We start from the raw sequence: 24,844 nt of genomic DNA, 5'->3' as shown, positions 1-24,844 counted from the left end.
AGGCCGCCAGTGTGAGCTGCTGACCCCCTGTACCCCGAACCCTTGTGAGAATGGGGGACGCTGTGAGTCTGCTCCCGGCCAGCTGGCTGTCTGCTCCTGCCCCCCGGGCTGGCAAGGTATACTGGCTGCTACTCCCTTCTCTCCAGCACCACTGCTGATGTTTCTTACCTGCGCCTAGCTCAGCCCCAGGCACCCTCCGAGCCAGCACCACTAACCCAAGGTGCCTCCTTACTCCTCACCCCAGGCCCACGATGTCAGCAAGACGTGGATGAGTGTGCGGACCCTTCACTGTGCGGCTCCCATGGCACCTGTACCAACCTGCCGGGGACTTTCAGCTGCACCTGCCACGGAGGGTACAGTGGCCCTTCCTGTGATCAGGACATCGATGACTGCGACCCCAGTGAGTGTAGGGGGGTTTCTGGGGGCGCTGCCTGATTTAGGGGAGCACATGCCCCAAGCTTGTCCTTTGTGTCTGACACTGAGACCCAGAGAGGTCGAATGATTAGCCCAGACACACACAACATAAGGAGATGGATGAGTTGACGTGGGAGCACAGGCCTCTAGGGGTTTTCAGAGCTCCAGGCTTTTCTTTGAGGTACCCCTGGGTGCCTCTGTACCACCCAGCTTTGGGTTGCCAGTCCAGCGCTTTAATCCTTCCCAACCACCAGGACCTCTCCGGAGGGATCCCAGGGATTGACTTTTTTTTGGAAAAAGATTGGCAGACCTTTCTTCAGAAGCGCCTCTGGGGTTCAAGCCTCCAGCCTTTCAGTTCGCAGTGGCGCGGGGCCACTGTCTGCACCAGGGCCTCTGAGGCCAGAGAAAGGGGCAGAACTGGAGCCCTCCGACCAAATATGAAGGAGCACTCCTGGCATAAAGTGTTACCCACTCAGCTGCTAGCCACAAGGTGGGTGCTTCAAACCCACCAGGCACTCTGAGGGAGAAAGGCGAGGCTTTCCGCTTCTGTAAAGAGTTACAGACTGCCAACCCCACAGGGCAGGTGTACCCAGTCCTATAGGTTTGCCGTGAGATGGAATTGACTCAATGCAAGTAAGTGTGGGTTTTTCGCTTTGGTCCAATGCAGCCCCGCCTGGTGGAGCCAGATTTCCTCCTGCGCATAGCATAGTTAGGGAGAATCTGGGCTGATGGGGGACGAGGCAAGTGACCAGTCCACCACTGCCACCCTGCTGCCTACAGACCCATGCCTCAACGGCGGTTTGTGCCAGGATGGAGTGGGCTCCTTTTCCTGCTCCTGCCTCCCTGGCTTTGCTGGCCCGCTCTGCACCCGCGATGTGGACGAGTGTCTGAGCAGCCCCTGCGGCCCAGGGACCTGCACGGACCACGTGGCCTCCTTCACTTGCACCTGCCCTCCGGGCTATGGGGGCCTTCACTGTGAACAGGACCTGCCAGACTGCAGCCCCAGGTGGGTGGGGCCCAGAGCCAGGCCCTTATGGGTGGGCGGGGCTAGGGGAATAGGCCTCTATTGGAGCTCATGGATGGGCGGGTCTGGGGTAGGTCTTTATTGGAGCTCGTGGATAGGGTGGGGTTAATGATAGCGTTCCGGATGGGGTGGGGCTAGGAAAGGGGGGGCGGGGAAATGTGGAAATCTCTGGGGCGTTAGCCTGGGGACTCTTTGAAGCACAGATGGGAGCTTTGTGGGCTGCTGCACGACGCCAGCCGCCGTTCCGTAGCAGAATGATGTGCCGGTGTGACCTCAGGCAATAAGTGGCTTTGGAGACCCGTGTAGGGTCGCTATGAGTGGGAGCCAACTCGCTGGCTGTGAGCTTGGCGCTTGGAGTATGGGGCAGTTCAGTGATGCCCTATAGGGTCTCCATGGGTCGGAATTGACTTGATGCCAGTGGGTGCGGTCTTAGGTTCTGGGGCGCCCTGGTGGTGTTGTCGGGTAAAGGTTGGACGCTAACTGCAAGCCGCGGAAGCAAGGGCGCAAGATAAGGCTGTTTGCCCCGCAGAGCTTTACAGAGTTTCAGGCGCCCTCTGTAGGGTTACTTTAGGTCAGAATGATGGAAGGCAGCGGGGCTGGTTTTGGATCCTGGGCGTCTGATGCCTGATGGGGCTGGGCCAGGGAAGAGGTGGTACAGTTTGGAAAACCATCTTGAGGGTGGGGTCTAGGACGGGGTGGAGCATCCATAGCTCCCACCTTAGCAATGAAATACTGGGTAAGCTGGACTCAGGAAAAGGAGGGTCGTCCTCGTGGGTGTGGGGAGCCCAGAGTGGGCTAAGTCCCCACCCCTAGGAGGGGCCAAGGAGGGAGTGTGTGCATGCGGTGGCCGCTTTCTCAAGGTGGTCCGAACAGGAGGGGTGGGCCCTGCAACGTTCTCTTTCCCTCCCAGCTCCTGTTTCAACGGAGGCACCTGCGTAGATGGCGTGAACTCGTTCAGTTGCCTGTGCCGCCCTGACTACACAGGTGCCCACTGCCAACACGAGGCAGATCGCTGCCTGTCAAGACCCTGTCTGAACGGGGGTGTCTGCAGCCCCACCCCCTCTGGCTTCCACTGCACCTGCCCGCAGGCCTTCACTGGCAGCCAGTGCCAGGTGGGCAGGTCACTGAGGGTCCTGGGAAGGGGGCCGACCCAGAAGCAGGGGGGCGGGGGTGTGAGGGAGAGGAATGCCTGGGAGAGGAGCCCGAGGGTCGCTGGGGCTGGAGACCTTGAGGACTGAACCCGCTGCTGTGCCTTCTAGAGGGTTCTCTCAATGATAACAGTCTGGTCTCCTCCCTCCAGACGCTGGTGGATTGGTGCAGCCGTGCACCCTGTCAGAATGGGGGTAGCTGCGCCCAGACCGGGACCTCCTTCTATTGCCTTTGCCCCCCAGGGTGGGGCGGCCACCTGTGCGACATCCGGAGCCTGCCTTGCAGGGAAGCTGCAGCTCAGATGGGTGAGGGGCTTTGGAGGGTGCGTGCACACACCTCTAGGTCGTGTGAGCTGATGGAGGTGTGACGCAGTGTATGGACGATTGGATGTGTGCGACTGTGGCCTGGGAAGGTGTGTGTGTGACAGGGGCAGTGGGCGACGTTTGCATGTGTGGTTGTCTGCTCCGGGCGGGTCCCTTTTGAGCAGATATGATCGTCTCACAGTTCAGGAGGCCAGAAGGCTTCAGTTAGGGGTCCTGTGCTTTGTGAGGGCTGATCTCTTTCCATGTCTATAAATTGGGCATTCCAGGCTCCTCAGTGATGCCATGCGGCCTGTGTCTTCCCCTCTGTGCCTCCTCCTCTCTGCCTGCCTGGCTCTTAATATGCCCCAGACTCGAGCAGGTGCAGGACCGACCCTGTATGAACAAGGAGCCCTGGTGGCATAGTGTGTTACCAGTTGAACTTCAAGGTCAGGTTCCAACCCACCAGCTGCTCCAAGGGAGAGAGATGAGGTCTTTTGCTCCTGGAAAGATTTCCAGCTTTGGAACTGACTCCCCTGTACATAACACGCACAGCAACCACGTGCATAGAACCAAACCCACCCTGTTGCTGTCCTGTCGGCCACACCCACAGTGCTCAAGAGCCCAACGCCTGGTTTGGGGCATATAATTCAATCCATAAGTAACCGAGGTGGTGTGAGTTGGGATGTGTGTGTGTACACATGACTGACACTGTGCCAGCCAGGGGAGTGTGAGAGAACTTTGATGAATTGCCATGGCTCAGGTCTGCAGAAATGTGTGTGTGAAATTTCGATTATGCCAATGAGGGAGCTGTGGGACCACCTTGGTGAGACTTCATCTGGGACGCTGGGTGGTGCCAGCGGGGGGTGTGTGCATGATCAAGGCCATGTCAGTATGGGTGCGTGTGACAACCTTGATGACATCTCAGCAGGGATGCCAGATGATATGTCCTATGCCATGCTGGGGCGTGTGCGTATGTGAGAGACTGAGCCTGTGCCGCCTGGGGGATGTCTTGGGTGATGTCAGGGACAGGGGGCATGAGTGGCTGACTCCATGTCTGATGTCGCCTTCCTCTGCCCAGGCGTACGTTTGGAGCAGCTGTGCCAGGCGGGCGGGCAGTGTGTGGACGAGGGCAGCACCCACTACTGCTTGTGCCCGGAGGGTCGCACAGGCAGCCACTGTGAACAGGAGGTTGACCCCTGCTTGGCCCAGCCCTGCCAGCATGGGGGCACCTGCCGCGGCTACATGGGGGGCTACATGTGTGAGGTATGGGGTGCCTAAGGGTTGGGTGGGGCTCATGGGTTCTGCATCTGTCTGGGCACGGCCCTGTGGGGAGTGTGCCTCTCGGGTGTTTGCTCTTGGGACTCTGGGTGCACTTATCTTTTTTTGGTGGGTCTCTATTGAGGTTTTTGTTTTGTGTTTTTATTGGGGGCTCGTACTATTCTTACCACAACCCATCCATATATCCATTGTGTCAAGCACATTTGTAAATTTGTTGCCATCATCATTCTCAATCTGGGTGTATTTTTGAGAGTCTCATCCGGTGGTGGAAATGGTTAATATACTTGGCTGCAAGCCGAGAGATTGGAGGTTCCCGTCCACCCAGTGGTCCCTTGGAAGAAAGGCCTGGCAATCTACTTCCGGAAAACCAGTCATTCAGAGACCCCGGGAGCACAGCTCTGCTCTGAGACACATTGACTCCATGACCATTATGTTTTAGACCACCTCTATAGTTCGGGGGCATCTCTGTCTAGTGTGTCCTGGGTGTACCAACATATCTCTGTCTCTATGGGACAGTGTTTGGAGTGGGTCTTTGTTGTTCCTCCTCTGTCTGTCCCTCTGTCCTGGATGTGTCTCCCGGATGCTTGTGTGTGTGTCCTTGTGCTGGCTTCTTGGCGTCTTCATAGGGAGGGCTGGGTGTGTCTGTGATTTTCTGGGCTAAGCGAGGCTCTCTGTCTTGCCCTCATGTTGCAGTGCCCTGCTGGCTACACTGGTGACAACTGCGAGGCGGATGTGAATGAGTGTGCCTCCCAGCCCTGCCAGCATGGGGGCTCCTGCATCAATTTGGTGGCCCGCTATCTCTGCTCTTGCCCCCCTGGGACACTAGGTATGCCGGGGCTGCCAGGGTCAGAGTTGGGGGCTATAGTGGCACGCGGGGGCTCCATCACCTCTGACTTCCCCTGCCCCCCAGGCGTGCTCTGTGAGATCAATGAGGACGACTGCAGCCCAGGTCCGGCCCAGGAGCCGAGTCCCCTGTGCCTGCACAATGGCACCTGCGTGGACCTCGTGGGTGGCTTCCACTGCACCTGCCCCCCAGGTTACACTGGCCTGCGCTGCGAGGCCGACATCAATGAGTGTCGCCCGGGGACCTGCCACTCGGCCCACACCCGGGACTGCCTACAGGATCCAGGCGGCAGCTTCCGCTGCCTTTGCCATGCGGGTTTCACAGGTAGGTATGGGAGAGGGGCGGAGCTTGGAGCCTGCCTGTCAGCTGCTTGTTCTGTCTGATCCGCCCGTACCCGACTTGCCCAGGTCCCCGCTGTCAGACTGTGCAGTCGCCCTGTGAATCCCAGCCATGCCAGCACGGGGGCCAGTGCCGGCCCAGCCCGGGCTCTGGAGGTGCGCTGACCTTCGCTTGTCACTGTGTCCCGGTAGGTGTGGGTGGGAGTTTTGGGGGGTGGGGTGTGTCCTCAAGAGGGCGTGTCTTCCGTAGAGCTTCCAGGTACTTAGTTGGAGGGTGTGGGTGTGGGCCTGTGTGCACCGAAGCCTTGGTGGCTGTCATAGCATTGGACTGCTCACCAGAAGGTCAGTGGTTCAAGCCCATTAGCTGAAACTTGAAGCTGTCTGCTCCCACAGATATACAGCCTCGTAAACCTATTTAGTGGGTCCATATGAGTGGTTGGCGGTGGGTTATTTTTTTCAGTCTGGCGTGCAAGAGAAGGTGGGCCTTCTGCACGGTGGGGCCTCTAGCAGTGGGCGAGGTTGAGGTGGGGCTGGGAGAGAGCTCAACCGCCCCAAGTCCTGACCCCAACCTCCCTCTTCCCTGTCTCTCGCTCCTCACCCCTCCCCTCCCCTCTTTCTTTCTCTTCCTCTGCCCCACTCCCAGCCTTTCTGGGGACCGCGGTGCGAGCGGGTGGCACGCTCCTGCCGGGAGCTGCAGTGCCCGGTGGGCATCCCGTGCCAGCAGACGGCCCGCGGGCCGCGCTGCGCCTGCCCTCCGGGGCTCTCGGGGCCCGCCTGCCGGGGCTCCCGGGTATCAGCGCCAGGGGCCACCAACACCAGCTGCGCAGTCGGGGCCTGCCTGCACGGGGGCTCCTGCCGCCCCGTGCCCTTCGCACCCTTCTTCCTCTGCTCATGCGCGCCGGGCTGGGCTGGGCCCCGCTGCGAGGCGCTCGCTGTGGCTCCCGAGGCGCCCGAGGAGCCGCGGTGCCCTCTGTCCACCTGCCGCGCCAAACGTGGGGACCGCCGCTGCGACCGCGAGTGCAACAGCCCGGGCTGTGGCTGGGACGGTGGCGACTGCTCGCTGAGCGTGGACGACCCCTGGCGGCAGTGCGAGGCGCTGCAGTGCTGGCGCTTTTTCAACAACAGCCATTGCGACCCCGCCTGCAGCTCGCCTGCCTGCCTTTATGACAACTTCGACTGCCACACGGGGGGCCAGGAACGCACCTGCAAGTGAGTGCGTCCGTCTGTCTGCCCGTCCCGCCTTACCGTATGTCCGGGCCCTGTCTGTGAGTGGGCCCTGCCTCTCAACTGGTGTGTCCTATGCCCAGTCTCTCCATCCATCCTCCCCGGCTGTCTGTGTGCCATATCCACCTCTCCATCAGTCGGTCCCTTCCTTTGCCCTGGTCTGTCCATTCGCTCATCCTGTCTTCCCTTTATCTGTCCATTTGCCACATTGCACCACCACGGAGACACCTCTCTGCCCATCTCTATCCACTCTGCCTGTCTGTGTGCCATATCTGTAGCCCAGCCTGTCTGAACCTGTCCAGCGCCCGGCTTTGCAGGTCAGCCTATTCAAGAGCCCTGTCTGTTGGGCTGTCCAGCCATCTGTCTGTCTCCGTGCCTCTGTCTATCCATCTGAATGTTCTATCTGCCCACCCATGGGTCATGACTGTCGGTCTGTTCATCCATGAGCCCTGTGTACACCTGCCTGTCTGTTTTTCTGCCCCATGCCCTTCATCTCTCTTGCCCCATGCCCTTTGTTTAGCCTGCATTTCCATCCCCACTGGCCTCTGTGGACACCTATCTGTCTGCACTGTTGTCTGTCCATTCTTGGAGCTCAATTGTCCATCTGTCTGTTCAGATCCCACTCTGTCCATCTGTCTATCATTGTGTCCCACCTGCCTATCCACACAACCCCCTGTGGCCCTCTCTGTGCCTGTCTGTGAGCCTTGCCTCTGCCTGTCCCTTTGCTCCCCCTTGCATGCCCATGTCTGTCCATCCATGTACCTCTCCGCTGTTGCTTAGTGTGCCTCTTGTCTGTCAGGAACTGTCCCTCCCTCAACTCCCCCTGCATCCACCAGCATCCCCAGCAACTCAGATTTCTCTGCTGTTACCCAGATTTCCCAGGCTTCCACCCCAGGGCCTTTGCACTGGCTGTTCCCTTGGCCTGGGTTGGGCCTTCCTCATTACTTCAGGTCTTTTCTCAAAGGGCAGCACCTTCTCAGTGAGCTCCCGCCGATCCTCTGCCCCCTCAGCCCTTCCCCTGCTGCATTTCCCTCATTAGCATGTACTTCTGCTCAGCATAGTCTCTCTATGTGTGCATTGTTGCCCTTCGTCGCCATGCCAAGTCAATTTCAACTCCTGGAGACCCCGTGTGTTCCGAGTCCAAAGAATGCTCCTTGGGACTGTCAAGGTTGTGACCTTTTTTGGAAGTAGATCACCAGGCCTTGTCTTCGTGGTGCTTCTGGGTGGGCTTGGCCTGCCCACCTCTTGGCTAGTCGTGGTTTTGCGTTTATCGACATGTGACTGTGTGCTGTAGAAGCCTTTTCCTCTCCTGTCACATCTGCTCCAACCACATGGGCAGGGATTGGTGGCTGGGCCTTCTCCCCAGTGCCCACAAGGATTTGTGGCAGGCGGCCCATCAACGGTGATTGCGTATTAGTTAAGTTAATGAAGGGATGGAAAAGCCTTGGGAGGTTAAAATACCGGGATACTTGGCACCACCCCCCAGAGGGATCTTGGAAGGATGGCCTGGCCACCTGTTTCTGAAAGGCCATAGCCTTGAAGCCCTGTGGCACACACGGCCATTCTACTGTGCGCACGGGGTGGCCCGGAGTTGGAATCAACTTGAAGGGTCGCTGGTAGGCTGCAGTATTGAGCTAACCGGTGTCTTTGTGGCAAACCTGCGGGTGCTGGAACACCCTAACCCCCCTGTGCCAGTGCTGCGTGCCCACCTGGAGAGGCCCTGACCCCCTCCTCTGCCTCCGACCCCCTGTGCCTGTGCTGCGTGCCCATGTGGAGAGGCCCTGACCCCCTCCTCTACCCCGGCAACCTGCGCCCATCCCTGATCCCCTGTGTCCATGCTGCGTGCCCACCTGGAGAGGCCCTAACCCCCTCCTCTAACCCGGCAACCTGTGCCCATCCCTGATCCCCTGTGTCCATGCTGCGTGCCCCCCTGGAGAGGCCCTGACCCTCTCCTCTGCCCCTGTCTCCCTGTGTCCGTGCTGCGTGCCCATGTGGAGAAGCCCTGACCCTCTTCCCCTGCCCCTGACCCCCTGTGCCCATGCAGCGTGCCCACCTGGAGAGGGCCTGACCCCCTCCTCTGCTCCCGACCCCCTGGGCCTGTGCTATGTGCCCATGTGGGGAGGCTCTGACCCCCTCCTCTGCCCCCGGCCCCTGTGCCCGTCCCCGACCCCCTGTGCCCTTGCTGCGTGCCCACGTGGAGAGGCTCTGACCCCCTCCCTGCCCCCAGCCCCGTGTATGAGAAGTACTGCGCAGACCACTTTGCGGACGGCCGCTGCGACCAGGGCTGCAACACCGAGGAGTGCGGCTGGGACGGCCTGGACTGCGCGGGCGAGGTGCCGGCGCTGCTGGCGCGCGGCGTGCTGGTCCTCACCGTGCTGCTGCGGCCCGACGAGCTGCTGCGCTCCAGCGCCGACTTCCTGCAGCGGCTCAGCGCCATCCTGCGCACCTCGCTGCGCTTCCGCCTCGACGGGAACGGCCAGGCCATGGTCTTCCCCTACCACCGGCCAGGCCCGGAGCCGCGCGCCCGCCGGGAGCTGACCCCGGAAGTGATCGGGTGAGTGACCCCACCCCACCCCGCGCCCGTGACTCCTCCCGCTCCTCGAAGTCACCCTCGGAATCCACTGATCCCCCTGCTTGGCTGGATTTAGGGGTGGGGGTGGGGGAGGGGGGCGCAGAACAGAGCAGGGGCTCCGGATTCGGGTCTTTGTGCGCTTTTTATATCACACTTTGTAACGGGGACCCTGGATGGTGCCCAGCATTCACGGGCCTGCGAAAGGTTTGTGGCTCAAGTGGATCCAGGGGCGCCTCGGAAGAAAGGCCTGGAGACCCACGGGTTCAAAGGTCACAGCTACTGAAAATCGATGGAGCGCAGTTCGACCCAGTGCTCCGTGAATCGGAGGGCGATGTTGTTTGGTTTCTCTCTCGGTTTTTTAAACCTTGGAGATGATCTAACGAACGTCATGACGAAAAGACAGTTTCCAAACAGGATGACTTCCACAAATATTAGGGTTTAGGACAAGAGTACACGTTGGAGGGGCGGGCACAACTTAATCTACGACACACGGGCGTCCGGGGCTTGCGAAGAGCACTCAGAGCAGGTTGCACCTGGAGGCAGGGGTCTTTTGTACCCCGAATCAGTCCAGGGCTGTTTACTGCCCTAGGGGTGTTCCTTTCCAGCGACGTGACTGCCTTTATGCTAAGTCCCCCGAGAAGGGTCAGCTGTGAGCTGTCGGAAGCCAACACTCCAGTGTCTGGGAGATGGGTGCCAGCTTGGTCCAGGACCCCCACCCGCAGGCCAGCTGTACCCAGTCTGGTGTGACAAACGCTGCTGAGGTGTTGACCTATATAGTATGTCAGCTGGTCCAATGGCATGGGGTGTGTATGTGTGTGTGGGGGACACTAGTAGCCATTGCAAGACTTGGGGCAACTTGTCACCAGATGGGACATAGGGACCCAGCAAGTGCAGACAGCTCTGTGAGCCTGGGGGCGGTGGGGGGTTGGATGGCAGCGAGCTCACCTTCCCCTCCTGGCAAAAACCAAACCAACCAGAGAACAAAGAAATGAGAACATTCAGGGTTTAGCGTAGCAGCCCCTCTGAATACAGAAAGGGAGATCATTCTGTTTCTTTAAATAAAACCAAAACCAAACCAGACCAGAACCCTCTGGTGGGCGGCTCTGCTCAGGCTAGTGACAAGGAGGCTTTGAAGAAGAGGAGGACACAGGATAGAAAATCAGCCCTTGGTCTGATTGGGTGGTTTTGTTGCTGTTACTTGCTGTCGGTGGAGACCCTGGAAGCTCTTGTTGCCCCTCATGCTTAGAGCGGAATGGCTCTCTCGGGGTTTCAAGGCTGTGACCCCCCGGGCCTGTCGTCTGAGGCATCGCTGGGTGAGTTTGAGCAGCCACCCTTGGGGTGCCACCCAAGGACTCCCTGCCCGTAGGGTTAGGGTTCAGGCGGGGTACAACTCAGTTGCGCATGCTTGAGCACCCTTCCTGGAGTCCTGGGATGCCACACACGGTGGCAATTACTAGTCTCCTAAGTACTGACTTTTGGGCAAAAGAGGTTGGTGGTTTGAACCCAAGCAAAGGCTCACTGATGAAGAATCTGCTTCGGGAAGGTCCCAGCCTGAGGACCCCGATGGAGCAGCTCTGCGCTGTGCACCTGGGGTCACCAGGAGCCCCAGTGACAGTGCTACGGTTAACCGTCTGTCTTCCGTTCCCACGAACAGGGGTTTGCGACGGCTTGGATCTGTGTGAATCTGGGTCTGCCTTTCATCGGTCCTTCTGTCCGTCCCCTGCCCCACAGCTCCGTGGTCATGCTGGAGATCGACAACCGGCTGTGTCTGCAGTCCCCCGAGAATGACCACTGCTTCCCGGATGCCCAGAGCGCGGCTGACTACCTGGGTGCCCTGTCGGCGGTGGAGCGCCTGGATTTCCCGTACCCTCTGCGGGCTGTGCGGGGTGAGGCCCTGCCCCAGGGTGGAGGTGGGCGGAGGGCTGGAAGGTGGGGACCCAGTCCCCATTGGATCCCTGCTTCTTCCTGCAGCGGAACTGCTGGAGCCTCCGGAGCCAAGTCTGCCCCTGCTGCCTCTGCTGGTCGCGGGTGCCGTCTTCCTGCTGATCATCCTGGTCCTGGGGGTCATGGTGGCACGGCGCAAGCGTGAGCACAGCACCCTCTGGTTCCCTGAGGGCTTCTCGCTGCACAAGGACGTCGCTGCAGGCCACAAAGGCCGCCGGGAGCCTGTGGGCCAGGATGCGCTGGGCATGAAGTGAGGACCTAGCCCTGGCCTGGCACTGACTCTGACCTTGGCCTGACTCTACCTTTGAATGCATTGCTCCTGACCCCGACTCGATTTCCTACATCACGGACCCCTGAAATCTCATGGAGCCTTACCTCTCAGAGGTTACCCTGCCACTCAGTGTGTGTGCCTATGGGACAGTTGACTTCAGGGTTTCTGTCTGCACCCCTGACCCTCTGCTCCACCAGGTCCCATCCCACCTCTGGCTCCCAGCCACCCTGACTCTTGACTGGACCTCTTACCTCATCTCCATTCCATGCCCTTGACCTGGACCTCAGCTTCTACTCCTTAACATGTCCCCAAGATGCCCAACCCCACCCTGACCAGACCTAACCTGGACCCCTTAATTTACCTTCACTCTCTCACTCCTCGGCCACTGTTTCACCACAACCTGCTTCATCCTGGCTCCAGGTCCCACCTGATAGGAAGTCACAGCCTCTCCAACCCCTGTGGCCTCTCACCTGCCCCACTGCCCACAGCTCTGACCCTGATCCTCCTCCTCTCCTGATTTAATCTTAGGACCCAGCTGTCACCCGTCCTAACTTCTGATCCCACAACAGTCTCCCAACAACCCCATCGTAGGACCCAGCCATCGCCTGTCCTAACCCCAGACTTCACAAGAGTCCTTTCCTTGATTACCATAGTGAGCTGGCTGTCACTCATCCTGACCCCTGACTGTGCACCCAATGACCTAACCCCATCCTGCACCCCCTCACTGGGCCCTGACCCCAAACCCTGGGTCCCATTCCAGATCCCTGACCTCATCGCCTTTTTGACCTCTGCTCCCACTCCATCCCCAAGCCCCCTCCGAAGTGGCCCCACGCTTATCTGCCCTTTCCACTCTCCCCGCAGGAACATAGCCAAGGGCGAGAGTCTGATGGGGGAGGAGGCCACCGACTGGATGGACACTGATTGCCCAGAGGCAAAGAGACTGAAGGTGCTGTCCCTCTGGCCCACTGGCAGGGTCCCTGGTGGGAAAGCCCAGGGGAGGCTTGGCTGTCCACCACCCTACCTCCCTGGCTCCCTGTCACTGTTCTGGGGCATCCGGGAGAGAAGGAGATTTGCCCCCTGCACGGTGCACCTGGTTAAGCCCTTGACCCCGAGCCAGAAGCTCAGGGGCAAAGTATCTGCTTCTACAAGGCCACAGCCCACAAACTCCGTGGAGCAGTTCCACTCTGCACACACAGGGTCACCCTGCATTCGAATCCACTTGAAGGCAACTATCGGTGACAGTGGCTGGCAGGTCCTTGCCTCCTCCTGCCTCCTCCCAACCAGGACCCCGGTCCTGGGTCAGCTGGGGTTCTTAACTTTCTCAGCCACATCTGATGTCGCCCAGTGTGCCCATCCCCGGAGAGGACCCCACTGATCCTAAGTGACATTTTCTGCCCTGGGGTTGTGCCCACAGGCGCCTGCTTCTGTTTGCTGACACCTGCTGGCTCTCTCTCGGACATGCACACAGGGCCTTCACTGGGATAACACCCCCCCGCCCCCCACGCCCCACCCCTGTGCATTGGCCCGTATCTTTGCAGCACGCTACGCTCAGCCGTTCTGTGCGTGTCAGGGGAAAACTGCAGCACAGGGTTTTCAGTGGCTGAACCTTTGGAAATAGATCGCTAGACTTTTCTTCCAAGGCGCCTCTGGGGGGACTCAAACCTCCAACCTTTCGATGAGCAGCCAGACACATGAACTGGCAACCCCACCTAGAGATTCAGAGCACCCCAGAGAGTAGTTATTGCCTTCCAGCTCAGCCCTCAGCTGCCTTTCTCTGCCCCGGTGTTGACACGGAGGTGTCTCTTAGGATTGACAGGGACAGAGTGGGTGAGTGGTAGAATTCTTGCCTTCTGTTTAGGGTACTTGAGTTTGATTCCAGGCCAGCGTCCCCGATGCCCATTCACCCTGCTAGGGTGTTGGTGGAGGCTTGCACATTGCTGTGGTGCTGAACAGGTTTCAGAAGTGCTTCCAGATTCAGACAGACTAGGAAGAAAGGCCTGGTGATCTACTAAAAAAAACCTAACCCAAACGCTCTTTGATACCCTGTGGAGCACAGTTCTTGGATATATGTGGGCTCATCAGGAGTCCGAATTGACTCTGAGTCAACTGGCATGACTGTCCAGACAGGTATGCCCCACTGGGTGCTGGGCTCCGGGCGGCTTCAGGCTAATCTGCTTTAGGTGCTTAGCTGCCTGCCCCTCTGATTCAGTCTGGGGACTTTAGTGAAACAAATCCACAGAAACTCATGTATAAGAGAGAGTTTTATATAAAGGTTAAGTGCGCATCAAGAAAACATCCCAACCCAGTGCTGCCCAAACCCACAAACCCAGCATTAACCCGTATGTCCGACACCAATCCACAAAGTCCTCCTCCATCTCACAAAACAGACGCAATGATGCTGACTGCAGGAGGAAAGCCGAATCAGTGAGCATGTAAGCATCTCAGCACTGGCAGGGGTCTCCACATGGGTGCTCCAGCACCCAGGGCTGCATCGGGGTAGGTCCATGTGGCTTCTCCTCAGGGATGTCTTGCAGGAAGTGAGCCTTGCCAGCTGAAGCAGGACCTAGCTAAGGCAGCTGCACCCTGGTCTGACCATCAGAAAGCAAGAGACCTGAGAACTAGAAAGGCGAGGCTCACTGAGCCATTTATCCCTCCACCCTTCAATTAACCCCACGTGTGTTTATCGGTCAGGTTGGCACAATAAACTAACTCGCTCACCCTCCTTCCAACCTGTAGGGAAATCCCAGTTTACTCCCTTTAGCCGGGAACAGGAGCCCTGGTGATGTCGAGCAGTAGCCATTGGGCTGCTCACCGCAAGGCCAGTACTTGGGCTCCATCCGCCGCCCCTTCGGGAGAAAGACGAGGCTTTCTACTCCTGTCGAGTTACAGCTTTGGAAATCCACAGGAGCCATTCTACTCAGAGTCCACTTGATGGCAGTGCGTTTGGGTTGAACCTCTAGCAAGTCAGTCTGTCCAGTTCCTGCTGTGGAACAGATATATGATCCTGGACGTCCCTCCCTCCCTCCTTTCCTCCCTGCTGTCGAAACCATTCCAACTCATAGCGCTCCTGTAAGTCCGAGCAGGACTGCCCCTGTCGGTGTTCCTAAGGCTCCGAGTACACGTCATTTCAGCTCTCATGCTATGCCCAACCCCTTAGGAATTAGAGCAAGTGGCCTTGTTTTCCCTGAGGACCACCTGGGCTATGACCTCACAGTCGGTGGGACTGGCTGGAGTCGCGCACACGCAGTCATCGGTGTGGATTTTTCTGACAATCAGGAAGTTGTCATTCACGTTTCACAGCCTCAGGCTGTCAATCTGGACAGAAGCCTGGCGATTTTGCTCCAGGAGCGGCTGCTGACCTTAGTGTTAGCATCCCCATTCATAACCCCCCACACCACCCAGATTCTCCCAAACTCACTGCCATCGAGTCAATTCCGCTTCAGAGTGACCTTGTAAGACAGAGCAGAACTGCCTCCGTGGGGTTTCCGAGTCTATAAGTCTTCATGACAGTACACTCTCCATGAAGTGGCTGGTACTTTCCAAATGCTGACCTTGCAGTTGGCAACCCAGTTTGTAACTCAGGATGCCACTTAAAGGGAGTTCCTAATGGTGTGAGCGGTTTTAACTTGACCACTAACCCAAAGGTGGGTGGCTCACATCCACCCAGTGGTGCCGTGGCAGAAAGGCCTGGTGATCAGCTTCCATAAAGATCACAGCCATGGAGACGTTATGGAGCGGTTCACCTCCGCAGCACACGGGGGTCGGTGTGGCTGTAATTCACGTGATGGCCACGGGTCTCGTTTTTGGTTTTTGGCTGGCACTTGGGTGGTGGGGTGTCTGTGGTTTGTCCAGGTCCTGTGTGAGTTTTATGAGGGGGAACCCTGTAGGCATGGCCATTTCCTCTCAGTATTGGTCTGAGGGTCTGCTGTCCTCCTCCCTCCAGGTGGAGGAGCCCTGTGTGGGGGCTGAGGACACTGTGGACTGCCGCCAGTGGACTCAGCACCACCTAGTTGCTGCAGACATCCGCGTGGCACCAGCCATGGCGCTGACACCACCGCAGGGTGACGTGGATGCTGACGGCATGGACGTCAACGTGCGTGGCCCAGGTCAGTGATGGTGGCCCTCCCTGGCCCTGCCCTGGGTGTGCAGTCCAGGGAGAACAGGGCTGTATGGGTGTGCATGAGTGCTAATCAGGAATCTGGGTTGTAAGCCAGTTACAAAAAATTAGCTTAAGTTGTAGAAAAAACCAGGATTTCCGGGTTTGCAGAGCCGACAGCTCCAGGCACATTTGGATCCAAGACTCACACCTTCCTCTTGGCTCCGTTTCCCAACTCCAGCAGGCTTCCTTCTGGGGTCAGCAAGACACCCAACAGCCCAGCCAACCATCTTCCCAGCTGCTCCAGCAAAAGTCCTAGGATGAGTTCTGATTGGACAGACCAGGGGCACATGCTCATGTCTGAGCCAATCAGTGTGGCCAGCAGGCCAGCGATGCAGATCAGTTGCACCTAGACATTATTCCTGTTCCTTAGCTGGGGAGCAGGTGTGTCTGTACCCCAGGGCTCAAGGATGGAAGCAGGGGTACCCGAGTGTCGCTAAAGAGACCGGAGCAAATGTGTGTGCCAGGCGTAGCTGACCGTGCTGCCCCTCGTGCCCTCTTCGGACTGTCTGCCACGTTTAAGGGCACTCCTGTTTCCACGTCCATTTACATGTGGCACCTGCGCTTCTCTTTGGATGGTGGTTCTCCATCTTCCTAACGCCACGACCCTTTCATACACTTCCTTATGTGGTGGTGACCCCCCCGCCCAACCATAACATTATTTTCATTGCTACTTCATCACTCATTTTGCTACTGTTAATGAATCAGGTGACCCCTGTCAAAGGGTCGTTCCAACCCCCAAAGGGGTCGCGATCCACAGGTCGAGAACCACTGTCTTTGGGTGTCCCTACCTGGGAGATTATATCTCCGGAGGAGGCCTCTGAGCAGGGAGCTGGAGTGTGAAAGACACAGCTGCTTCCCCTCGACCCAGCTCACTCTCTGGACTCGCTGGGGGCTCGGGCTAACGTAGTTTGCCTGTGTCCGCCTGAGACTGCTTCTTGCTGGGTTCCCTTGCCCCAGCCCTGTCTCCCTCGTGACTGAGGAAGCCCTTTAGTGACGGATCACATGCCCTGCTAGGGTCTGTCTGGAAGGGCCATGTGAGCCAGGTGTGTGCAGAGGGGAGGACCTGCCACTCCCACCTCATGCAGAGCCTGTGAGGGTAGCCATGGCGAGACCGCTCTGGCCACCTCCCTCACGATGCACTCCTGGCCCCCCCCCCCAGATGGCTTCACCCCACTAATGCTGGCCTCCTTCTGTGGGGGCGCCCTGGAGCCGATGCCAGCTGAGGAGGACGAAGCTGAGGACACGTCGGCCAGCATCATCTCAGACCTGATCTGCCAGGGTGCCCAGCTTGGGGCACAGACTGACCGCACTGGTGAGACTGCCCTGCACCTAGCTGCCCGCTACGCCCGGGCTGACGCAGCCAAGCGGCTGCTGGACGCCGGGGCAGACACCAACGCCCAGGACCACTCGGGCCGGACGCCCCTGCACACGGCCGTCACCGCCGATGCCCAGGGGGTCTTCCAGGTGAGACTGGCCCGTCCCTTGGACTTCAGGGCTGCCGAGGACATCCGACAGACCTGGGTCGGCCTCACACTTCCTGGGTTGCTCTCCTGAGCGCCTTCTCATGTGTGGGATGGGGGTGGACCGGAGTGCAGTGTCTGGTGAGGCCTGTGGAGCCGGGTGATGTTGGGGGCTTAGGAGTCCCCCTGTTACTGCCCTGACTCCCCACTTGCTGCACCTTGACCCCCTACCCCCTCCAGATTCTCATCAGGAACCGCTCCACAGACCTGGATGCCCGCATGGCGGACGGCTCGACAGCCCTGATCCTGGCAGCCCGCCTGGCAGTGGAGGGCATGGTGGAAGAGCTCATTGCCAGCCACGCGGACGTCAATGCTGTGGATGAACTCGGTAGGCGGGCAGGGGTAGTGCCGGGTGGAGGCTCAGAGGGTGGTGCCAGCAGAGCCCTGATTGTTGTGTTTGTGTGAACTCACACCCCTATATCCACACACACACTGAAGTTCAATGTACACGTAACCAGGCTGGAACTTGGGACTTCAACTCCCAGGCAGGTGGGGAAAAGGCGCCAATTCTAAGGCTTTATTGGAACACATTCTATTGCCCCCTTCTGGACAGCTGGGGTAACGCAGCACAGATTTGCCTGGTCTCTGGAGAGAGATTAGTTCTTGGTGAAGTCCTGGGGTAGTAGGAAAGGGGAAGGCCCTTGAACTGTGGTTGAATTGACGGGCTCAAACCCAAGAATGCCTGCGAACCCCACAGTGTTCTGTTCTGTTGTACGTAGAGTTGCTGGCGCCTAACCATGAGCCGGAGTTGTGTAGCAGGTTCTGCATTGGGCTGCTAACCCCAAGGTCAGCAGTTCAGACCACCCAGCCAGTCTGTGGTAGAAAGTTAAGGCTCTCTCCTCCTTTAAGGAGTTACAGACACGGAAACCTCCTCTGTCCTGTAGGGGTGCTATCTCGGAGCTGAATGTACTCCCTGGCTGTGGGCTTGGCTGTTTTGGACAGCACCAGGATGGAACCTGGGTGGGTGTAGAGGGTTACATGTTGGGCTCCTAACCACAAGATCGATAGTTCGAAACCACCAGCTGCTCTGCGGGAGAAAGAGGAGGCTTTGCACTCCTGTAAAGACAGTCCTTAAGTGCTGTCAAGTCGGTTTCGACCCACGGCAGCCCCGGGTGTAACAGAATGAAACACTGCCCGGTCCTGGGCCATCCTCACAGTTACTCTTGTGTTTGAGCCCGTTGTTACAGCCGCTGTGCCAGTCCATCTTGTCCAGAGTCTTGCTTTTTAAAAAAAAATCCTTTTATTAGAGACTCATACAACTCATCACAATCCATACATACATCAATTGTGTAAAGCACACCTGTATATTCATTGCCCTCATCATTCTAAAAACATTTGTTCTCCAGGTAAGCCCCTGGCATCAGCTCCTCATTTCCCCCCTCCATCCCCCTCCCCTCTCCCCAGAGTCTTGCTCTTTTATGAAGCATGATGTCCTTCTACAGGGACTGGTCTCTTCTGAAGCCAAGTCTCACCATCCTCGCACTCTGCACCAGCACTCTGGCTGTACTTCTTCTTAGTCAGATTTGTTTTTTGAATATAGTCTCAGAAATCCACAGGGCCAGTTGGGCCAGAATTAACTCAACAGCAGGGCTTTGGGATTTTAGACAGTAACAAGCCCTCCGGGGGTGGGGGGGTGTGTGTCACCTGCTTGGCTGCAGACTGGAGCCCACCCAGAGGAACCTCGAAAGGAAGGCTTAGGGGTCTGTTTCTGAAAACCAGCCGCCGACAACCTGACGGAGCATCACCGTCGTGGTCTGTCAGCTTGATGCCAACTTGACTTCATGGCAGCTCTAACAGCTGCAGGACCCTGGGAGGGCATCTCTGGAGGTGGCTGTGTGCAGATTCCAGGCCATCTGCCCCAGGGCCCAGAGGCCCCTCCTGCCCCCCTCCCCCTGCCCCCCTGCAGGAGATAATCACTCCTGGGGCAGGTTTCCTGCCATGGCACCACTGATCTCTAAGGCCAGATCAGATGGGAGCTGTCCTGGGCACTATCAGGGGTGAGCTGCATCTCTAACCTTGACATGCTTGAGGCCAATGCCACCATTCTGCCACGTGTGAAGACCAGAAGGTCTCGATTCCCCACCTGGCAGCTTGCTGGGGAACAAACTCACCCCCGTTTGAGAACCATGCTCGAGAGTAGCACTGCCTAGTAGGACTTTCTGCAGTGGTGGCAATGGGCTGGGTCTTCCAAAGGAGTCCCGGTGGTGCTGCTGGGTAAGCGCTGGACTGCAAACCACAAGGTTGGCAGTTCAAACCCACCAGGCGCTCCTCAGGAGGAAGCTGAGACGATTCGCTCCCATAAAGGTTTCGGTCTTAGAAGGACCATAGAGCATCACGGTGCATCATAGTCGACTCAGTGGCAGTGGGGTCATGCACAGAGTGTGAAAATGGGATGGAGTGGCAGAAAAATGGAACTTTTCATTGTCTTTGGAATCATTTGCATAGAACGAGCCACCAGTGGTGAGTGGCTCCCGTGTTGGATGGCACAGTCCAAGTTACACCCAAGTGAGAGATGCTCCGTCCCTCTGGTCAGGTCTGAAGTTGTGCGTGCGCACGTGTGCATGCACGCACACGCACACGCAGCCCCCAGTGCTGGAGTCAGGTCCACAGTTGCAGCTTTGCACATGCAGTCCCCTGTGTACTGAGAGTCAAGACTACATGTGTGTCCACAGACACGTACCTCCATTGAACAGAGGCATCTCCCGTGGGTGTGCACAGGTCTATCCTAGATGCTGGGGTTCTGTTACCTGTGACCATCCAGCCCCCATCCTCCGCCAGGTCACCTCCTCTGTGACATGAGCCGGGGCCTGACCCTGCCTTTCCTCCCCCCCCTCGCTTTGCAGGGAAGTCAGCCTTACACTGGGCTGCTGCTGTCAACAACGTGGAGGCTACCCTGGCCCTGCTCAAAAACGGAGCCAACAAGGACATGCAGGACAGCAAGGTGAGCCTGGACCTCAGCTCTGAGGAATAGCACCTGCCTACCCCCTGCAGGTGGTAACTGCACAGGCAGGGCTGGGCCGTAGGGACATTCACCCTGTCTGAGCCCAGCTTTCACGGTGGGGATTTGGGACCAAGAAGCGACAACCAGGGAGCAGAGGAGGAAGTCTGGGGCCATTTCTGTGTGACAGAAGGCAAACTCACTACCTTCTCCGACCCTCCCTTTCCATACCTGTGAAGTGGGCACACACACTACCCACCGCTTGGCCTATTCCGAGGCCTTGGTGAGTTGGAGAGCGTTTGTCAGGTGTTTTACGGGACGCGCAGTCAGAGGTCCCCACGATGATCACACCAAGGTTCCTGGGCTGTGCCCTGGTGTGCAGTCAATTACTAATCCAAGGTTGGTAGTTTGAGCCATCTCGGTGGTGCCACAGAGGAAAGGCTTGGTAATCGATTTCCATAAGGATGATAGCTCCGACAAGCCTGTGGAGCAGCTCTCCTGTCTAACAGGACTTGGAATTGACTCGATGGCAGGGAAATTAGTTATTTTTTTTCTTCTTCTCCTGGACACCAGGCCTGATATTAGTCCCTGGCTTGGCCCTTGCTCGGCCTTGGCCCTCAGGCACCATAGACATGGTATAAAGGAACGGACTCACCCAGGTCCTCCCCATAGGCAGGATTTGAACCCAGATCCGTCAGACTCGAGAGTGAAACCTCAGTGAACACTGGGGTTTGGCTGAGGGTAGCCAGGAGCTGGAATATTAGCTCGCGTGGTCCTGATGCCTGTGGGTTCTGGCCCCTACCCACAGGAGGAGACACCCCTGTTCTTGGCAGCCCGTGAGGGCAGCTTTGAGGCTGCTAAGCTGCTGCTCGACCACTTTGCCAACCGTGAGATCACAGACCACCTGGACCGGCTGCCCAGAGACGTGGCCCAGGAGCGGCTGCACCAAGATATCGTGCGGCTGCTAGACCAGCCCAGTGGGCCCCGCAGCCCGCCTGGCCCCCACGGCCTGGGTCCCCTGCTTTGCCCGCCTGGAGCCTTCCTCCCGGGCCTCAAGGCAGCACCCTCTGGGGGCAAGAAGAGCCGGAGACCCCCTGGGAAGGCAGGGCTGGGGCCACAGGGGGCCCGGGGTCGGGGCAGGAAGCTGACGCTGGCCTGCCCAGGGCCACTGGCAGACAGCTCAGTCACCCTCTCGCCTGTGGACTCGCTGGACTCCCCGCGGCCCTTTGGGGGGCCCCCTGCTTCCCCTGGTGGCTTCTCCCTTGAGGGGCCCTATGCGGCTGCCACTGCCACGGCCGTCTCTCTGGCACAGCTAGGGGCTGCTGGGCGGGTGAGTCTGGGGCGCCAGCCACCAGGGGGCTGTGTGCTCAGCCTGGGTCTGCTGAACCCAGTGGCTGTGCCCCTTGACTGGGCCCGCCTACCCCCACCAGCCCAACCAGGCCCATCCTTTCTGCTGCCCCTGGCCCCAGGCCCCCAGCTGCTGAACCCCGGGACCCCTGTCTCCCCCCAGGAGCGGCCCCCACCATACCTTGCCGCCCCGGGACATGGTGAGGAGTACTCAGCAGCTGGGCCCCACAGCAGCCCCCACAAGGCTCACTTCCTGCGGGTCCCCAGTGAGCACCCTTACCTGACCCCCTCCCCTGAGTCTCCGGAGCATTGGGCCAGCCCGTCACCCCCTTCCCTGTCGGACTGGTCTGACTCCACACCCAGTCCGGCCACAGTCACTGGGGCGGCTGTGGGGACACTGCCTGCCCAGACCCTTCCCCTGACCGTCCCCAGCCCTCTCACCCAGACCCAGACCCAGCTGGGGCCCCACCCTGAGGGTCCCCCCAAGAGGCAGGTGCTGGCTTGAGCCCCTTCTCAGTTTCTGGGTCTTGGGGAGCCTGAGAGGCACTCTCTTCTCCTTTATTCCATTTCCTTCTCTCCTCTCTCCCTACCAGCCGTCTTTGACCCCCCACCCCCATCCCCACCCACGCCTTGCTGGTGACCCATGCGGGCCACCCGCTCAGGGCCTCAGTCTTCCTTTATTTATAATGGGTGGGGACTGACCGCCCTGCCCTCCCAGTCTTGGGGTGAGTCTGGGATGTCCTCTTGTCTCCCTTTTTTCTTCCCTTCCTCCCTCCCTCCCTCCCTCTTCCAGCCTCTTGTTCTGTACACTCCTACATGAGTGAATTATTATTGTCTTTCTTTACTTTTTTTTTTTACATTTTGTATAGAAAACAAATTCATTTAAACAAACTTATTATTATTATTATTTTTTACAAAATATATCTATGGAGACACTCCCCCCCTCCCTGTGAACCCCCAGTGCCCCCGTGGGGCTGAGTCTGTGGGCCCATTTGGCCAAGCCGGATCCTGTGTACTCAGTGCACAGGCAAACTGGGAGCCCATGTACCAAGTACACGGCCCTGGTATGAACCAAGTAGGCACCCTTGGGCGCACCCTTCGGGGCCAGGGGTCGGGTGAGACTTGGGAGCCTCCTCCCCCTCCCCTCTCCCTCACTTCACTGCATTCCAGACCTGATTTACTCTGTAACTTGCCGGGGGTGGGGGGGTAGGGCCCTTTAGCCTGCAGATCCCACTCCTGGGGCCCTCCCCTGCTGCCCCCCTGGGTCACCTCCCATTGGGAACTGAGGAGTGGCTGGTAAGAACCTAGGGCTGGGGAAGAAGCCTATGTTCCACATTGCTTCCCTGTAAATAGGGGAGTGCTCAGAGGGAAGGCGCTGCCTGGTGGAGAACCCCTTCTCCTGGCACTCCCCTGGCCCAGCCCCGTGGCAGAATAGGAGTATTTTTAGGCTATTTTTGTACTATGGCTTCTGGTTACAACCTCTCTGTAGTTGAATATCAGCCCTTGCATTGTACAGCCCCCACCCCGTCACCGCCTAATAAAGGAATAGCTAACACTGGGTGTCACTGGTCTGTGTCCGGGTCCCATGGGGAGTGGTGGTGGGCCTTTTCTTTCTTTCCCTCCCTCAGCGATAACTGGAGCGTCAGTCTTGAAGTAAACCCGCCCGGCTTGTTACCCGCTCCTGTGTTCTCTTTCAGAGGAGATGCCACTGCTTGGATCCTGACCTAAAGGAGCTCATCTGATTCTCTCATTTGAGAACTTTAATCTTAAGGTTTTCATCTGTTGATGGAGCTTTAAAAAAATCATTTTATTGGGTGCTCGTACCATTCTTATCACAATCCATATAGACAGCCATTGTGTCAAGCACATGTGTACATTTGTTGCCCTCATCATTCTCAAAACATTTGCTTTCTACTTGAGCCTTTGGAATTAGCTCCTCATCCCCCCCGCCTTATGAACCCTTGATAATTCACAAATCATTATTTTGTCATGCCTTACACTGTCCAACGTTGCCCTTCACCCACTTTTCTGTTGTCCACCCCCTCTCCCCCCAGGGAGGGGGTTAATATGTAGATCCTTGTAATCAGTTTCCCCTTTCTACCCAACCTCCTCAGTATGGCCACATTCACCACTGGTCCTGAAGGGATCATCTGTCCTGGATTTCCTGTGTTTCCAGTGCCTATCTGTACCAGCGTACATCCTCTGGTCTAGCTGGATTTGTAAGGTAGAATTGGGATCATGATAGTAGGGGTAGGGGTCGGGGGGTGGAGGAAGCATTTAAGAACTAGAGGAAAGTTGTATGTTTCATCGTTGCTACACTGCACCCTGACTGGCTCGTCTCCTCCCTGAGGTCCTTCTGTAAGGGGATGTCCAGTTGCCTACAGATGGGAGTTGGGTCCCCACTCCACACCCTCCTTCATTCATAATGATACATTTTTTGTTCTTTGATCCCTGATACCCGATCCCTTTGACACCTTGTGATTACACAGGCTGGTGTGCTTCTTCCATGCGGACTTTGTTGTTTCTGAGCTGGATGACCACTTGTTTACCTTCAAGCCTTTAAGACCCCAGACGCTATATCTTTTGATAGCCGGGCACCATCAGCTTTCGTCACCACATTTGCTTATGCACCCACTTTGTCTTCAATGATGATGTCTGGAAGGTGAGCATCATGGAATGCCATTTTGATAGAACAAAGTGTTCTTGCATAGAAGGAGTACTTGAGTGGATGCTCAATGTCTAACTGACATTAATACTAATACTATAAATACTAAACCTATAAATATATGCACATAGATCTATTTCCCCATCATATATATTTACATATGTACATGCCTGTATTTAGCCCTCTATAAATGCCCTTTGCCTCTAGTTCTTTCCTTTATTTCATTTTACTTTCCTCTTGTCCCACTATCATGCTCAGCCTTCATTTGGGTTTCAGTAATTCCTCTCTGTTATGTTGCCCTTGTCAAGGCCTACCAGGCCTCTTACACCCTCCTCACTACTGATTTTGGATCACTTGTTCCCTTGTCCCTGGGTTTGTTAACACCCACTTCCTTTCCCCCACCTCCCCTTTTCCCATGTCCTTCCAGAACCATCGGTCCCGTTGTTTTCTCATCCAAATTGTTTATCTAGCCGATCTTATCTAGATATACCTGCAGAGATAATAATATCCACATAAATACAGGACAGAGCAAAACAAAGACAAAAAACAAAACAACAGCAAAAAAATGACAAATAAAATAGCCTGTTAATAATTCAAGGACTGTTTGTTGACCAATAGGAGTGTTTTCTAGTTGAGTCTGATGACATGTCATGCCCTGGCCCCAAAGTGTATTTGGTATTCCCTTGGGACTTCCTTGCTCTGCTCCTCTTGCTGCTCTATTGCACACCCTTAGTGTTTTGCCTCGGTGTGGTGGGGTCAGATCGGGTGCAAATCCCACACTGTGCCTCCATTTTTGTCCCCTGTAAGGCTATGGGTCAGTGCGGGATGTCGTGTTTCATAGTGGGGTTGGACATA

General features: G+C 57.4%; 1 protein-coding gene across 1 annotated transcript in view; it reads left to right on the top strand.

Annotated features, from left to right (window-relative positions):
• NOTCH3 (notch receptor 3) overlaps nt 1-22,879 on the top strand; it is a 39,132-nt gene extending 16,253 nt beyond the window's left edge. The window contains exons 15-33 of the mRNA XM_075548357.1: nt 3-116; nt 245-400; nt 1,195-1,420; nt 2,349-2,550; nt 2,739-2,892; nt 3,968-4,152; nt 4,861-4,993; nt 5,078-5,335; nt 5,419-5,537; nt 5,993-6,558; nt 8,801-9,127; nt 10,877-11,031; nt 11,117-11,339; nt 12,222-12,306; nt 15,304-15,466; nt 16,679-16,983; nt 17,220-17,367; nt 19,883-19,980; nt 20,786-22,879. Coding sequence (XP_075404472.1) covers nt 3-116; nt 245-400; nt 1,195-1,420; nt 2,349-2,550; nt 2,739-2,892; nt 3,968-4,152; nt 4,861-4,993; nt 5,078-5,335; nt 5,419-5,537; nt 5,993-6,558; nt 8,801-9,127; nt 10,877-11,031; nt 11,117-11,339; nt 12,222-12,306; nt 15,304-15,466; nt 16,679-16,983; nt 17,220-17,367; nt 19,883-19,980; nt 20,786-21,829 — 4,661 coding nt within the window. The 3' untranslated portion in view covers nt 21,830-22,879. The remainder of the gene's footprint in view (nt 1-2; nt 117-244; nt 401-1,194; nt 1,421-2,348; nt 2,551-2,738; nt 2,893-3,967; nt 4,153-4,860; nt 4,994-5,077; nt 5,336-5,418; nt 5,538-5,992; nt 6,559-8,800; nt 9,128-10,876; nt 11,032-11,116; nt 11,340-12,221; nt 12,307-15,303; nt 15,467-16,678; nt 16,984-17,219; nt 17,368-19,882; nt 19,981-20,785) is intronic.
• The last annotated feature ends 1,965 nt before the right edge of the window (nt 22,880-24,844 follow it).

This window comes from Tenrec ecaudatus, chromosome 1 (genome assembly GCF_050624435.1).
Source record: "Tenrec ecaudatus isolate mTenEca1 chromosome 1, mTenEca1.hap1, whole genome shotgun sequence".
Lineage (NCBI taxonomy): Eukaryota > Metazoa > Chordata > Mammalia > Afrosoricida > Tenrecidae > Tenrec > Tenrec ecaudatus.
Note: the sequence above shows the minus strand (reverse complement) of the source record. Positions and strands in the feature narration are given on the sequence as shown.